The sequence below is a fragment of the Dromaius novaehollandiae genome, chromosome Z (assembly GCF_036370855.1).
Source record: "Dromaius novaehollandiae isolate bDroNov1 chromosome Z, bDroNov1.hap1, whole genome shotgun sequence".
NCBI classification, from domain to species: Eukaryota; Metazoa; Chordata; class Aves; order Casuariiformes; family Dromaiidae; genus Dromaius; species Dromaius novaehollandiae.
Genome location: NC_088132.1, coordinates 69,493,548 through 69,510,809, shown reverse-complemented (window position 1 = coordinate 69,510,809; position 17,262 = coordinate 69,493,548). Strand labels below are relative to the sequence as shown.

Below are 17,262 nucleotides of genomic sequence, written 5' to 3'. Positions count from 1 at the left end.
GAGCATTGCAAATCTTGCTGCAACAACTCTGACCCACTCATCTTGTTTGTTCCCTTTTGTTTTCTCAGCTGACTTCCAGTCCTTCAAGTGACATGGTCATGGAAAGGCAAAAATAACCCTACTTTCCCTCTAAATGGTACAATTTGAGTTGAAAAAAATAGAGAAATAATAATAATCAGGCACATGCAAACTACAGGAGAATAGATATTTCTCTGCAATAGAAGCAGAAAACACATTTTACTCTTTCGGAAAAGTTGTTATGGAAAAATTCAAAGCGCAGGAGTGCTCAGCCATCCAGAAAATCAACTGATTTTTTAAAAAAAGGGATTTAGCTTGGACACTTAAATATGAAAACACTTGGTCCAGTTTTGTATAGCTATCTCAAATTAAAAAATTATGCATGCTGAATAAGTTTTACATCTGCGAATCAGTAAGGAAATACTATTTAAACAATAGAAATTAAGATTTCTAAGCTGGAAGAGAAACTTAATCACATATCAGACTTAAATATTTAGCTATATGCCAAACATTCATGTAAGCAGAATATAAGACATTTATTTGAAGCTAGCTAAACTTAAGAACTTTAGGGTTCAAGATACACTCTCCAAAAATTGTACCAGCAATGTGTCCAGAACTTCATAATCACAATATCTTTATGTATCTGTGGAAAAATATTTTTTCCAGCTGTACCATACATTACTATACAGGCACAAAGTGCCTACAAAGTAGTGTGATGTTCTGGATTCACTGCATTGCTACAATCAGTTGCAAAGCAGATTTTCAGCAAAATATGTGGCAACTTAAAAAAATGGGAAAATTTTAGACAGCTCATATCATTCTTTTCAAATTCTAACTTTAAATTTTTAATAGCATTTGTATTCACATTATATTCTGAGATGGGGCAGACTTCAGAATACTTGTGGCAGTGTTACAGCAGAACTACTCGTGCTATGACCCAAGTAATGCAACCGGATGATAAAGAATCCTAAGAAGTGTTTCTTCATATGAACCAAAATAGGGCTAGAAAATAACAAGATTTCAAAAACTGAAACAAGAAATCATAACTCAAGGAGAGGGCAATTACTCAGTTCCACAAGTTTTACTGTTTCTTCTCCAGAATAATTTCCTTTCTGTCACCTTCCATGAGAAAGTAATAGCTGTCTTTCTTTCTTCTCTCCTTTAAAATTTTCCTTATAAGTAGCGGTCTCAGTACTTGTCCACAAAGAGTCCTTTTGTATGTGGAATAATCCCTAACAAACTGGGCTGATCTCCCAACATCCAGCACTGACCCCCCCTTGAGGCCGGACCCTGGATTCTAGTGCAGTGTACTGTGTCAAGTGTTTCAGCCAGTCCTCTGCAGAAGTCCACACGTATTCAGCAGTCATTACGTAAATTCTTTGATTCAAACCAAAAGGGGCCCAAACCAATTTGAATTTTAGGCTTATTCAACAGAATTAATAGGTACATTTGCATTGTTTATCTTCAAAATGTTAGATTCTGAAGTTCTAGTTGACTCCATGTGACTTAGCACAGTGAACTGCAGGAGGGACCCCAGAATCCATACAGACTACAGCTGTATACATGAGAAAAATATATTTCTGTGCCTATCATTAATACTATGAAATAATCAGTCCATATCTCACTGTTAATTTTATTACAACCAGATCTTCTGGAAGGCAACAAGTGAGCCATATAAGGCCTAGCAAACAAAAATGGAGGTATTTAGGATCTATGAATGAACTGTCCTTTGTCCTTTGGCTTTTTAACAGATACATTTCTTTCCTTTTTAACTGTGAAAACGTATATTACATTGTTTTAAAGATACTGCAAACCATTGTAGCTAAGGAAATAATCAAGAGCAATGAGTTTAAATACAGATTTGAAATATTTTTAAGATGTAGTAATTTTTGTGTACTTTTGCTTCCTAGTACACTAGCACAGCAAGTTGTACCCAGAACAATCTTCTCCAGGGAAATACTAAAGATTGCTTTCAATCAAGATTTATTTTATCTATATTTTGGATTAGATTTATCCATTTCCTTAGGCAGAATAATAACTTGTCGTCTTAGTATTTTTTCTGGATGGTTATATTAATTTTTAAATTGCAATGATTTCACTTTTTCAACGCTGCAAGCCATACTATCAGCTTAATTTGTAGTCTCTCCTCATATTTTAGCAGAAGCGTAGGAGAAATCCGTGATCTCTTAAAGCCAAAACTTCTAAAAGTTTTCAGTGGGGCAGGATATCATCTATACCATTAATAGTCATCTTTGCTGCAAGGCTCTTAAAAAAATTAAACAAAATTTTCTCTCATTGAAGCAGACTGAAGGCATGTATCCAGTCACTGTTTATTGGAAAAAAAATCTTAAATGCATATTCTATAATTATGGCATTTATTTATAGTCTGGGAATGAAGATGTGAGCATAAAGCAAACATTGACGGAAAATTAATTCAACTGGTCTGTTGAACTGACAGATTTATTAATGAAAGATGGCCAAAGAAATAATATTAAAATTATAAAGGAATTCAAACCTCTTTTTTGAAACTCATATAGCAATCCCATGAGTCAGACAACTTACTTGGGGCCACATCCACACATGATGTCATTAAACTTCTACCTAATATGTATGCTGTACAGGATTTCATACTCTGTGGTCTGATTTTCATGATAAATGAACAACCCTGACTGTACTTGAGCTGAGCTGAGGATCTTTCTTCAGTTCTGGGAACTTCAAAATTTGATTATCCGGGTTTTCAGAGATGTAAACTATTTCAGTGCAGAGCTTCTGAAAAAGAATGCTTGGGGATCTCTCACATTCAGAGGAGAGGAAGATCCCTAGAAGAAAGCTGAAGAGCTTCTACTTTAGTTTCCACTAAAAGTTACGCACAACTACTACTCCAAAGTTTTAGTTGCTGTCAGCAGATCCAGTTAAGTTCTTGACAGACCTATATTGTAATAAATTCAACTTCACATCCGTAGTTTTCAGATAGATTAATGGTGGAACGATAGTAATAGACATCAACATCATGAAATCTAATAAAAGATTAGGCAAAAAGACTTGAACATCTTATACTTCAAATTTCCACAGTCTCACTTAAGTGTATTTTTAGTATAGCTTAGAAGTCAAAGCTTAACATTTTAGCTATGTAACAGTCAAAATAGAAGCATTATGTTGCACACAATTGTCATGCTATTCTTAAAAAAAAAAAAAATCACTTTAACACTTCCTTAAGCTGTACAAGTTTTTACGGCATGCTATAGTTCACACACACAAACAGCCATCACATACATTACACACTGCTACCACTCCCCCACCCTGAACTGTATTGTTTGATATCATCAACTAGTTTTAGTTTCATGTCTTACAAACAGATGATTTGGCTTAAGTTGCAATTCTTTTTATGGACTTACACCTTAGTACTGAGCTGCTGTGTAACTTTAGCCAATGTAGCAGTGAAGTAAAAAAAGAAAACCTACAGTGACCTTTTCAATCCTGCTTCTGCAATCATATACACACAAGAGTAAGTATATTCCAATACAGAACACTGGAAAGGAGTCAAACATTTTAATAAAAAACCTGACCATTACCTGAGTTCTCACAAATAATGCATCATTCTAAGGATAATAGAGCCTGTAAATTGGTACTTCTATGGATGAAAATATTCATGAATCAAGTTTTAAGGTATTTGACAACACAGTATTTCTTTTGTTTGAAACCATGCTGCATAAACAGCAGTGACATCCTGTGATTAAAAAAATACCCTATTCTTTATAAATTTGGAGGCTGTAATTTCATCTTGCCACAAGTAAGAGCAGTAATTGGCTGGTTCTAATGGGCTTTGCACAGACAGTTAAGACATTCACCATCCTCAGGAGTGGTATTGATTGTTAATTACCTTGCCAATGGAGTATTGTGATACCTTTGACAATGCAATTCATGCTCCGCATTTTCCTTGCTTCTTTTTCTCTGTCTTATCTATTTACACAGCTCAGAGAAGTGTATCACTGTGTGCATACACAATATATAGCACAACAGACCTCCAGCAGTGACTGCACACCCTACTATTACCCAAATTATAAACTGGAAGATTTCTTTTATAGGTATTCTTTTCTCACTGATTCAGTACAGTTGCCTGCCATTTCTCCAAACACAGTTTTAAATCCTCCTCTTAGCAGAAGCCCCAGTGTTGATCATCCATGAGGTAGATCGAGGTAGGTAGAACGCTGGGGACTCTGAACCTCAAACCGACTGTGTGTGGCTGGCCATCTGCACACACACAATCCCACTGAAGTCAGCCCAGGTGCAGTTCTCTTCTGAAAGCAAGAGCATGGCCTCACTTGGAAAGCTGTCAACAAAATGACTTTGCTTCTCTCCTTGTTTCTACAAAGCCCTGCTTGTACTTCTGGGTGTTTGTTTTAATTGTCATTTTATTATTTTCTGAATCTAGAAGATATATGTATTCCATTAATTCTGAGCTGATGTAAATATGTTCTGCTCTCAGGGAAAATGGCTTTAGTGTGATGTAACACAGGAATTTACCCATCCAGGGTCCCATGTATTCACTGAACCAGACAGGAATTTTTTAAAACTTATCTTCACTGGAAAATACTAATTCATCAGAAGATGAATCAAAAACTTTTCTCAGCAATGTACTTGTATCTACAAAAGTTTTATCCAGAAAAGTTTTTCAGGACCAGATGAAAATTTCTTGTCAAAAGCAAGACCAGCACCAAAACAGCAACTCTTAGCATTCCTGCAAGAGTGGTGGACAGTCTAAGTCCTTCTCCCACACATGGATAAGATTGCTGCATCTGAGGTGAGTACTTCATCCTCCATGGTAGAAAGTTATTTCATGCTTAGTGAATACTTGGTTATGAAATCACAGTAAAGCAGCTTCAATGGGAAAGGATAACAAACAAAAAAGGACTGAACTGGTACTTCTGAGAAAGCCAAGTTTAAACTCCTGATTCAAATTAGGCAGTACAAGGTTTTCTGTATCCCAGGCATGTGCCCCTAACACAAGTATAAGAATTGCCTTGTGTAGAGCTTTTCTCTTCACAAGGGACACCACAAAGCCTAACTTTTGTCCTAGCAGAGATCAGCAAAAAAATGTTCAAATCTCAAAAAGCCTTGCTGAATGAGAAAGCCATTTCCATTGCTTGTTCTTCTTGTTACGTGGCACCTGAATCACAGCAGAAAATAAAGCAACTCTGACAAGCTGCTGTTTATGAGGACAAAGTAATGAGCAGAAAGATCTTGTGCTGTGGGGGTGGCATCTTCCTGACATGACTTTGATTCTTGAAATGACAGTTTAAAAAAAAAAAAAGAAAAAAAAAGAAAAGAAAGCAATTCAGTTTAACTGTCTGTTCTGTCGAGAGCAGGTAGGTTTTGTCATTCAGGTCTAACGTTCCACGAAATCCAACAGCAATGAATAAGACTTTGTCAACTTGAAAACTAGTTTCTTCAGGGTTTGTTTTAGAAAACCTGGTTTCTCCACCAAAAATGTTATACAAAAAATTCTGGCCACAGAAATGATCTGCATTAATTGAAGCCAAACACAACATCAAGGCCTCCATGCAGACTTTACAGGGGAAGGCTAAAAGTTCAGGGCCAATACAAACAGCTTCATATTGATGTGGTTTCTAAATCTTTCAGTCTTGCCCTGACCAGAAGAGAGTGAGGCAGAGAAGACCATGGCTGCCCTATCCGTTCTACTCAGTCAGGCCTGCAGTCTGCAACACGTGCCGAGGACAGCTCGTGCTGCTGCACGGGGCAGCTCCGTCCTTAGGGCCCTGTTTGCAGAGTGACTCATCCAGGCTGTAGCTGCACTTGCGCTGGTTAGTGACCACTTGAGAGTCTCCTTCTGGCAATAGTTCTGGTATTATTCTTACAGCCCTATTCACATGACAACCTCAGTCTTCATTTTAAATGTCTAGGATATATATTTCTAACCTCAATTTTAAAGAAAACAGGATGAAAATAAGCATTGTGACAGTAACCGCATCAGAACCAGAAAAAATAAACTCATCTCTCTCATTTAAAAAATAATCCAAGCACCATCATTTTGTAATTAGTTACAGTTAGGGGTGTTTTTCAGCCTTGATCAGGGCTTCTCAGAGTTCTAGTTAGCAAAGTTCTTATTGTTTTTGTTTAATCTCTGGGACTATTTTTCACAGTCTCTGATATCATTTGCTGAAAATGCTTTCTGTCCATTTTAAGATTGTCCTGGGCACTGGAGTAATGCTAGTCATGCTGAACAGTGCTCTCTGGAGAAGGGAGAGCTCTCAAACTGCTGTAAATCAACACAGCTCTTTTAAAGAGATGCACAGATTTACAACATTTGAGGATTTGGCCCTGGTCATGAATTTGTGAGAACATTTCCATAAATGTAGCATGACTCAGGAAAACAAGAATGTGCCAGCTGACAGGAAAGTACACGTTAAGTTAGTGATATGCTGTTAATTTTTAAGTAGCAGGTAACAGAATATAAAGCTGCACACATACTCTGAGTTTTTAGTGTGGCATTTTGTCTTTAGAGAGACTCAGCTCCGAGCCTTTTTATCTGGTCATAATCCCTTTTAATGTCTTCTTTCTCCAGAAGGCCATTCGTTGGTGCACTATAAAGTATAGAAACCCATGCAATGTTATATTCTAAATAAGCAAAGCACAGGGACAAATTTCATATAAATTAAACTACATTAATGTACCTGAAGTATTTATTGCGTATGAATAGGTTGGGGTTATTCAGAGCATCTGTTGTCAACTCCATCTAACTTATACACTCTGAATCACATCACGGGGCATCTCCCTCATCCATTGACTATATTGAAAATTTAAGAGTCTGAGTCTGATCTGTTTAATTACATTTAAGAGAGATTCTTAAAGTAGACCATGGAAGGGAGTGTGAAACATCCTTCATTGTCAGAAATTATTTACCTCTATGTATCATCTGGCACAATTTGTTGCAGGACTTAAGGATGGTTAAAATGACTTGAGCTACAAAAAGAAGTGAGGACTGAATATATTTTCTGCTTTAGATGAAATAGCTCCTCAGCTCAATGCATTACAAAAAAAAAGAATTTAACACAATAATAATTTTTTTTGGTCCTTGTTTCTCTAAGATGCACTCAGATCAAGAACAGCTTTCCTCTAGACCTATATAACTTAGAACTTTGATCTAAAAATGTGACTAAGTTTCTCATGTAATCATTGTTCCCAGGGCCTGACACTGTAAGAAAAGAGAGAAAGCTTCTTTCAACTACTATAAAGCCTGTAATAGAAGTGTGGCTACTGGAAGCACCCATTCCAGTTAGAGATAAGGGTAGCTGATTTTAAAATTGCCAAAGAATGCTTAAAATACTTTGTGGAGGAGGGGGGAACCTTAACCCAAAAGTTTTAAACGCATGTGGTTTATAGGAAAATTAAGGACGTTGAGAACCTTTGAAAAACTCATCTCTTCTTTTAGGAGGTGACACCAAATTTCTGGTTATAACTGCAGGAAATTACATTCTTAAATTATGGCCTCAGATTTTCAGTGACATCTTTTTGAGTACCCCAGAAACAATTTATATAGTTGTTGCAACTGATCTTATGTGGTGAAAGGCATGTTTTGAAGCAGAACTCTTTGAAGGAGTGCAGCCACAGCAAGTTCTTTTGTTCACAGAAATATGTGTTACTGTAAGGAGATTTTGTACAAGGAAGTAAATACTCCCAAATATTTCAAATGTTATAAAGAATCTCTCATCTCTCTCACACACAAAATCTCAATTTTTATATAAACCTAGTCACAAGCCTTAACATTCATGCCTGGATTACAACCATCAGAAAGTTCAGAGGCTTGCTTCTTCATAAAAAGAGTGAGGCAGAGCCTCAGCTGGTACAAACTGCTGAAACCATGCAAATCTCACAGAAACACTAAGTGCACAAGCTGTTTATAGAATCTGGATTGAGCTCTGATTTTAAAATCCAAGCAACTCCATGTGGAGCATGTGGAACATTTGATTCTGTAGCTTTGTGTAGCGTTCAACTTTCTAGACATATTTTAAAATGTAGCATTTTATAGGCTCACATCGTGGTTAATCATTGTCAAAAGCAAAAAAAAAAAAAAAAAAAAAAAAAAAAAAAGGTGTGGTTGCTGCAGGTTGTAGTATATCATTTAGATAGCCATCAAGCTGTGCCCAGGAAGTTACTTTTGAGAACAGGACTCAGTATATCAACACCTCATTTATAGGAAGTCAGAACTTAAATGTCTGAGAAATACTTAAACTGCTTGATAGAGCCACATTTAATTACTTTTCAATAAAAAACAAACAAAATAAAGAAACCATTCCTCCTACACTCTATATTGTTGTGGGAGGGAGAATATGATTTTAATTTCTTTCCAGTGCAGAAGAGACACAAGCATAGGTTACAGCTTTAAAGGGGATTTGTCTGACCTACAGATCATGTGTTATTTCTGGATAGAAGAGAGGATTTCACCTTAAATGAATACAGTACTAAATGGGTAAAAAAACCAAATTCCCAAGAAAACAACAGAGAAGACTTACTGTCTCTTGTGCTGTTCTTCCTGAACCTTTCCAGGTCCACATTTGGGGGTCTGCTGGGCTTCTGTGGGGGCTGGCCCAGTGTGAACAACGGCGGCAAAGCCTTCCGCTTAGGGGTTGCCAAGTTCTTGTCTCCATCCTCTTTTTCTTGTGACCCACCCGATAACCTTCCTGCAGCAAACGCAGTGTTTGTCTTAAGGAACTTGGAGGGAGATGAACCAGATTGTTCCTGACTGATCCTGTTGAGAAAGATATTCTTGGCTGCACCCACTCCCTTTTCTTCAGGCTTTTCCTCCACATTTTTGGGGATGACTTGAGATGAGCCGGACCAATTGCCAGTAGGTTTCAGAGCCATATTTGAAAAATGACTGCCTGCAGCTTCTGCAGCGTTGTTACTATCTTCATCTGTTTCCTTTGCTGCTATAAGTGAGTTTATTTTTGGTCTTGGGCCTGACAGTCCTTTGTGCAGAAAAGCATTTCTGTTAAAAGTGTCTTCATTATGGGAGACTTCATGGTTTACAGAAGGTTTCTGTGCCAGAGGTGGTTTAGAGAAAGGAGTTTTGGGCTCATTTTCTTGTGTTGCAGCAGTGAACTTTTCCTTAACTCCAGCTACTTTTGAAAATACTGTTGGCTCACTCTCTTGTGATGCAGAATTCAAATTTGGTTTGGGTCCCAAAGGCTTTTTTTCTTTCTCTTGAGGAACAGAATTAAGGAACTTCCCTGGAGGTTTTGGATACAGAGGCCTTGGCTCTTCTTTTGCCAAGTCACTGGATTTGCTGGGGGTCTTAGGACATCCAGCTTTTGCATCATTTTCTCTGTTAGTTGCCTGAAGCTGAACCCCAAACCTTTGAGCCACTGGTTTCAAATATGGGGGCTTAGGATCCTTTTCTGTTTTATCATCAACTACAGGCTTGACCCCCAGAGGAGGCTTAGAATGAACAGGCTTGTGAAAGGTACTGGGTCCTGAAGGAGAAGCTGCATTTCCTTGACTTGCAAATTTCTCAAGTGCCGCTTTCCTTGCCTGTAATCCTGAATGGATGGGTTGTCCTGGGACTTTAAAGGGTCGGCTGTTTCCAGAAACATCCTCTGTGGGGCTGTTACCTGCGTTAAATTTCGCCATGAGTGCCTTCACATCTGCCTTGCCATCCTATGATCATAGAGAAGAAAAAAAGAAACAGCAGCAATGAGAAAGTCTCAGTTGCAGTGTTCACACATACTGTACTTTAAAGGGTTTCCTGGTCTGAGGCTCACAGTACTACTGATTGGCTGCAGAGATATTGTAGCACATCTTCCTGTAGGGCTGAAGAAGCTAAAAGAGTATTTTTGTTATATCCTTGCTGTGGTTATACAATCTTTTAAATTTCTCAGTGCAGGTACTGCTTTTAGAGGGTGGTCATTCAGCTCCTTTTGTGTATACTATCTGTTTATTTGTGGAATTGGGAACTGACACCTGTCAAATATATTAAAAATAGCTACTACTTTAAAAATAAGGTATCCTTAAAAATATATGAGACTTCTGAGTTGAGAAGCATAGAGTGGGCTGAAAACTGGATTATGTACCAGACTACTGTTATTTCTGCCAGCTCTCTGGAGAACTGAAAGTTCCTTTGTGAAAGCAGAAAGTCTTCTGGTTTGGGAGGGGGCTCAGTTTTCCCTTCCCTTCTCAGCAGTTTTCTTCCCTCCTCTTCCCCACCTCCCCCTCTTTTGTCCTTGTTTCTCTTCTCCATTTTGAATCTGAAAGCAGTGTATGGATAGACAGAAAATGAAAATACATGGTGTAAAGCAGGAAGAAAAGACAATCAATAAACCCAGATACTGTCAAAAAAACTTGGGTAAAAAGAGAAAAAAGATGAAAAATTCTAAGGGGGTAAAAGCTTCATTTTAAAATTTTTTATTTGGTCAGCTCTATTCAATACCTTTCAAGATCAGTCTTTAATATAAACAGAGAGCAAATGCTCAATATAGTTAACGTTTGGTGCAATTACTTCAAAGTGCAATGAAGGATCAGGGCCAAGAGAAGGGAACAGGCTGCACTGGGCCGGGCCGGGGCCACCTGTGGGTTCTGAGGTCCCTCAGCAGCAGGACTGCTTTCCCAGCAGCTAGCCGCAGCCAGGCTATCAGCAAGTATGCTGACATACAGGGTTCACAACTCGGGTTAAGTAGGATCTCTGCTGGGTCTGGGGGTTAAGTTTAAGTTTGGTGGTATAAAGCAGGGATGATTTAACTAGTAAGAGCGTTGAATCATTTGTTTAAAAGCAAAGGACTTTCACTACATAAGTAATGGGCTGAACAAAAATTTTAGGAAACAGAAGGAGGAACTGTGTCTTCATTTGGTAGTGCAGGGCACAAGGTCAGCGACGCTGCGCGTTCAGTCATATACCAATTTTAACTTCATTCACATGAGCCTCTGAATTGGAGCTGTCAGCTCTTTTGCCTTTTGTTTGATAGTTCATGTAATGTGGTACAATCTGTCATGTAAGAATAGTTTTACCTCTGACTTTTATGTTGTCTTTTTTTTTTTTTAATTTGCTATTCTTTCAGTACCACCAGCAAATTCAGTCATTCCAAACTCTGTATTGTACTACAAAGTTACTTGTAATAAAGGCAGCCAAAACAAGTGCTAGATTGATATACATGAAACCTCTCCCTGGAGCACCAAATTGTTATCTTTTTTGCTCATGTAGGGAAGGGAGGAAGTTAACGTTTACTATAGAGATTATCAGGGTTAAGCTATCTACTGCTGGTTGGTGCACACACACACGTATACTGCAGACATACATATATGTATCATCAATCATTCAAGATTTCCTGCATAACACTTCAAAAAGCACTGCTTTTACCCACCTGAGCAGAGAGTTAAGCAGTGCCAGAAAGAAAAACAAAGCTTTCTGGCTCTGATCTCGCTTGACTCATGCTAATGCACTTTTTTTTTTTTTTTTTTAATAACTTCTGTAACAAAATCTAAACCATCAGAGATATTAAAACTTTCCCTTAGTGCTTAAAGTCTTCAGGACTTGTAAGTGACAATCTGATCAGCTGCTTGGACACATTCATTTCATAAGCTATAGGAATAAATGGATTTTTTTGTTGCTTGTTTTGTTGCTCTGTTGCTGAAATTTAAGAAAATTTACTCTGTTAAACTACAGTAATGTGAACCTTCTGGACAAGAGACATTCACCAAATAGTCCTAGTGGAAGCTGGAAATATGGCTTTGAAGAAAACTTTTCTTGTTATGACCTGTGGTTTCTGAGCAGTCTTCTATATTTTTGTAACAGCAACACCAATTACATCAATACATGCTTTCAAACGCATTAAACAATTCACTTTTGCCATATCAAGACAGTTTACTTTCTCTAAGGCCTACTGAAGTCAGTGTATTCTTTTAAGGAATCTTTTTCCCAGTACTGTGAACAGACCCCAAACCTTTCCCAAGCCATACAAAGGTACAAGTTCTTTCAAGAGTAAAGAGCGTAACTAGTGGGGATGTGCAAGGCTTACAATCAACAACGTATCCTCTCTCATTTACTTACAGTGAGTAGTAAGTAGTACGGATAACAATCTAAGAAGAGAGCAGGAAAATCTGTGAAATCTTTCTGTTTCCCTTTGATGTATGTCATCACTTCCTCTTTTAATAGGCTTGCTTTATATTAGGAACCATAGGGTGGATTCCAATGCCCTACCTGACTGGCCGGGTAGACAGATGGGGAACTGGGAAAAAGAGGATCTTGTATTCACGGCTCTGCTCACAGAATAATCCCCACACTTTGTTTCCTTTCCCAGGAGGGATGGCAGTTACCTATTCTATTAGCACATATAAGAGGTTGTAGTTCATGAAATGGGAACTTGAAAAGATTATGAAGTTAGATTAAGTTAACCCCTACCCTTCCCACCTAAAGGTGAAGTGCCTGTTGGACCGAAGCGTCTCATGCAATAACCGGTTGGGTTATTTTCTGAACTTCCTGTTTGCAGTCTATTGGGAAACTCAAAGCAAAATATTTTGGCCTTTCAGCTCCTGTTCTGAACTGGAAGCAGCACACAAAGTGCAAAATATTTCTTTTGAGAGGAGATGGTTGCATTATTTGAATGTGTTTGCTCGAATCTAGAACAATACCCAGTTTTTCATTCTCAAGCCATAAATTCAGCTGGGAGATTTTTCTACACAGCCCTTTTCTCAGCCACTCATTGCCTTTAACAAGGCCCCACACAGATACCAGGATACAGTTGTACATAATTCTTCCAGGACTAGATCTTAATTAAAACTTCAGTGTAAACAATTGCAGTTCTCCTTTATTTTCAGTATAGGTGCACATTTTTGCATAGAAGCACAGTATAAAGAGAACACAAGAAATAAGGGTACCAACTCTATTTTTCCTGAATTTACTGTGAATATTTCAGTCCCTACTAGCAGCCCGATTAGGAAAAAAAAAAAAAAAAGCCATAAATATACTCTCATTATTTACTTTCCAGTCTCAGTATAGTGAAAAGATCATTTCACATCAACTTCACACACATTTTGCATCCCCTTCAAACAAATAGCAACACTAGATCAATCAAAGGAACAGCAGACATGTATGCATGCACTCCTTTAAGCAAATGTTTAAGCAAATATTAAGCAAAAGTTTAAGCAAGTGAAAGACATGTAACTGTTGACTGTACAAGAAATGTACAATTGTAATAATACATGCAGACCTGATTTATAAAGGAAAAAAAATCTTTTTGCTTCTCACCTGTAAACTTTTTCCTTTCTATTCTCACATGATAGAGTCTATACAGTCCTTTTAAAAACTCAGAATCTTGTTAAGAAAACAGATCTTGATGAGCTTGCTGGAAACTACTGAAAGAAAGATTAAAAAGCTAAAATTTTCAGGAGAAAAGTGTGTACGCTCATGAATTCTATGACAGCAAAAGCTCCACAGCAGCTGGTAATCACTGAAGGAACTGTGCTCTAAGCCAAGGACAAGACAAATAAGGAACTGTAAAGAAAAGTCAAGGAAAACTACAATTGAAAGTTAGAAAAAAACAGATCTGAAAATTATTTTGCAACATAGAAGCCTTATTTAGCTTCTGTTGACATTAATGGATTTGAGGGAGTTCAGCTGCTTGCAGAAGATACTAGTACCTTTTTGAATTCATGACAAATTATTGCTTGACTGTTTCCTTTTCCAGACAGAGAGACTTCAGAATTATTATTATGCAACACTTTTCTGTTTCCAGAAGAGATAAATAATTTCCAAGTTGCTTTTCTTCTCCTTTAGTCTAGTTATAATCACTCGTTAAAGAAGACTCCCTCTGAGTGTGCTTTCAGCTTTTGGAAAGTGGAGCTCAGATGTTGCAATACTCTACCTATGAACGTAGGTAGAAGTATGAAAAGAAGACAGAAAGACAGCATCTGCCCAAAGAAAAAGACTTGCTGATACAATGGTTGATACACAAGAGAAATGAGCCCTCATCAAATACTAAATAATGAAGAAACAGGCTATTCCACCCTCTGCACTCTGGGATCTTTTAAAAGGCAGACTTCAGGGATGGAGAAGATGGGCAGAACTCTAAAGGATTCCCTGAAGAAAGACGAACAGGTTCTATTTTGTCCTGAGAATGTCTTTGCAAACATATCTCCAATACCAGTAAGATGAAAGAAGCGTATTTGTGAGGATATGCGATTGTCAAAATTAGACAAGGTAGTGCTTGGTACTCCAGTCTGATCACTCTTCAGGCTTTATCTTTTCCTTTGTATAGTCCTTTACACCTCTGTTTTGCCTCTCCTGTCACTGCTTTTTTTTTTTGCATCTTTTACCGTAAGATCAACTACATCATATTGCAGCAACATGACAGGACAATATAGTTCATCCTCTCCAGGTCAGGCTGAGGACAGTCAGATGACATCCCAGCCTGATCCCAAACTATTTTTGTCACAGCCAATGTACCAGGCCAAAGCATCTATCCACGCATGATCATCTCTCCATCTTACGTCCTGATAACTTCAGCACAAATTCTTACTTTCCTTTCCCTCCTTGTTTCTAGTACTTGCCTATGTCAAAACCAGAAAAACTACCTACTATCGGCAACACATCCTTCAGCAACTGAAGCCTGGGAGCTTCTGTTTTCCACCGAGACCTTCTGCCCAGTAGAAACAGGTTAACTAATATCCCTTCTGAAAAAGGATTTTGATAATTTTATATTAACTTGGCTTAGCAGAAGCACAGTTTCACAATATTTAATGTTTGGTCTTTTTTTTTTTCATACACTAATCAACAGATTTCAGACTACTGTAAATTTCCTAGCAAGTCTGCCAAGGAATAAGGCAGACAGATGCCTCTTCACTCAGAACCCTACTCACATGCACAGCATGTACAGTGACTGCCCTAAGAACATCTTTCATTTTACTCTAGTTATTCTGCTAAAGATAATGTAACATCTGAGTTCTGAAGCAAGAAAAGCTTGAGTTTCTGCTACTCAAAAGTTCCTACCGTTATTTCTAGAAATTCAACATCCTACATGATTTTAAAGGAAATTTTGTGCGGTTTTTAGCCATTGAGTACCATTCTGAGTATTGGCTGGAAAGAAAAATAACTCCCATGACCCTTTACAAACAGAATACATACTTAAGTTCATCTCTCAATCCAGAGTAAATTAAAAAATACCCCACCCACCAATGAACCAGCCACAAATAATACAAAAGGAAACACTAGAAGTTCCCTCTGGTGACACTATTTCTGTTATTCTTTGAAATCCAAGGATTGCTTAAATTAGGACTGCTCTTAGTAAAATTTCAGGGAATCGAACATACTATTCTGAGAGAGAATTTTGTCATTTTGTCAACTTTGCATTGCCATATGTTATCATCTTTTGAGCTCTACAACTAATTGCAAGTAAAATCTACAATTAAAATTTCCACATATATGAGGTTATATGTAATACCTTAGACTGACTATTAGCTTCTCCTGGAATTTTGTATTTTATTTCTAAGACAAATACGTACAAAAGTTTACCTGGATTCCTCAAAGCTCTCCAATATTTCGATAAAGGTGGAAAAAAACAGACTCTCCCAATGAGACATCCAGTAGTTTATCACCTTAACAGCCTGATCTGTTTGCTAAGAGCTCCATTTCCCAGCAAGGGTTTGCATCAGAATGCCGCTTGTGGGTTTCATTACCATGATCAGTAAAGAAAACTGTTCTCAGGATATTAGGCAAGAAGTGGTGGGAGAAAAGGGAACTAAAATGTGTTCAGGCTGCTTGGCTGCTGCCATCAGCAATATTCACCATGTCATATCTAAAAGCAAAGTGAGCTCCAGCTTCACATTTGCCCTGTATCGTAGAGTCTTGTGAAGATACAGTGGTGCATACAAGCTTGCATCTTTGCAGAATAAGGGCTAGTGAAATGCTGGTGGTTATTCCAAGCATAAAGACAGGAGCTGAACTCTTGGGTCATCAAGTCTAGTTCCCTGCTACTGCCAAGAATCACAACATGCATACCCATTTATCAGCTAAAGGGATCATCTAACGTGTTTGTTTGCTCATGCAATTGCTATTAGGATCACAAGACATTCTGCTGGCCAATTTTTAAAAGTTTTTGCTTTATGGAGGTTTTTTTTTTTTTTTTTTTTGAAACAATGATTGTACGTTTCTTATACCTTTTTGCCTCTGAGTACATTATGCAAATCAAAGACTGTAAGGATGATACAGAATAGGAAAAAATCAACATTGCGAAAATAAGTTTCACAAGGAGCTTTAAACCTGCAACTGAGCTGCACATAAATCCAAACCACAAAGGCGGAACCCTCTACTAAATACAGCTCATTTAAGTTGCTGGAGCTCTGCATGGGGATGATGTTGCAGAAGAAGAGTTTTGCATCCTTGAGCTTCATCAAGGTTTTTTGACCCTTTCTCATTGTTTATCACTTTCTCTCCTTTTACATAACTTGCTTAGCTTTTATTTGAAGGTTTTTAGATGTCAAAATAAAGCATTGAAAATGCTCGATACTTCCAAATTACTTTTCCAAAGCTTCTGCCTTAGTTCAGAAGCTTATTAGAGTGTTGGGTGAAGCTTATTTTAGTTAAAAAACACTTCCACATGCTTTATATTTTCCTCTTGCCAATGATAATTATTTGTTTTGTTATACAGGGCCATTTTTCTCTCAGTGGGACAAATTCAGTTCTGATTAGAATTCTTTATGCTATTTATTCTGCAATACACCATATTTCATTTTTAAAATAATATTTTCTGTGGAAATAAACAACACTAAGAATGAAGTATTTATCATTAATCTTAAGGAGAAATTAGACTTTGTGACTATTGCTGTTTTAGTTGGCAGTGTCGGCCACTGTTTTACAGTGCTAGCTAAAACTATAATCATTTTGCACTGGTAAAACACTGCTGCAAGAGTTTGCACACAGTATCAGCACTAGGCAAATCATGCAAGGATCAAAGAAAGAACTGCTTTTTGCAACTCTGAATGCTAGACAGTTCTTGTCTTCTCTTTCATCCAGTGCACAGAAATAAATATATCCCTAATTGGGAGAATGCTGCTGAGAATATAAATCTCAGCAAACACAATGGAAATAACAGTTTATACTGTGAAACTGTTCTGAAAGTTGCCCATTTGTAATGTCTACCATATGCTCCATTTTACGCTTGCAGGTACAACTTCCCAGATGCTCTGTTTTTTCCACTTAGTTCTGTGGAGGATGTTAGTGAGTAATTTGGAGAATTAGCT

General features: G+C 37.6%; 1 protein-coding gene across 5 annotated transcripts in view; it reads right to left on the bottom strand.

Moving 5' to 3' along the window:
* The window catches only part of LOC135323489 (FYN-binding protein 1-like), a 73,226-nt gene that overhangs the window by 39,281 nt on the left and 16,683 nt on the right, over positions 1-17,262 (bottom strand). For 2 of the 5 annotated variants that reach the window (XM_064501442.1, XM_064501446.1), the window contains exon 2: positions 8,550-9,693. In XM_064501442.1, coding sequence (XP_064357512.1) covers positions 8,550-9,693 — 1,144 coding nt within the window. Of the gene's footprint in view, positions 1-8,549; positions 9,694-13,273; positions 13,526-15,525; positions 15,707-17,262 lie in introns of those variants that run through there. The other 3 variants (XM_064501445.1, XM_064501443.1, XM_064501444.1) reach the window with 3 other exon arrangements.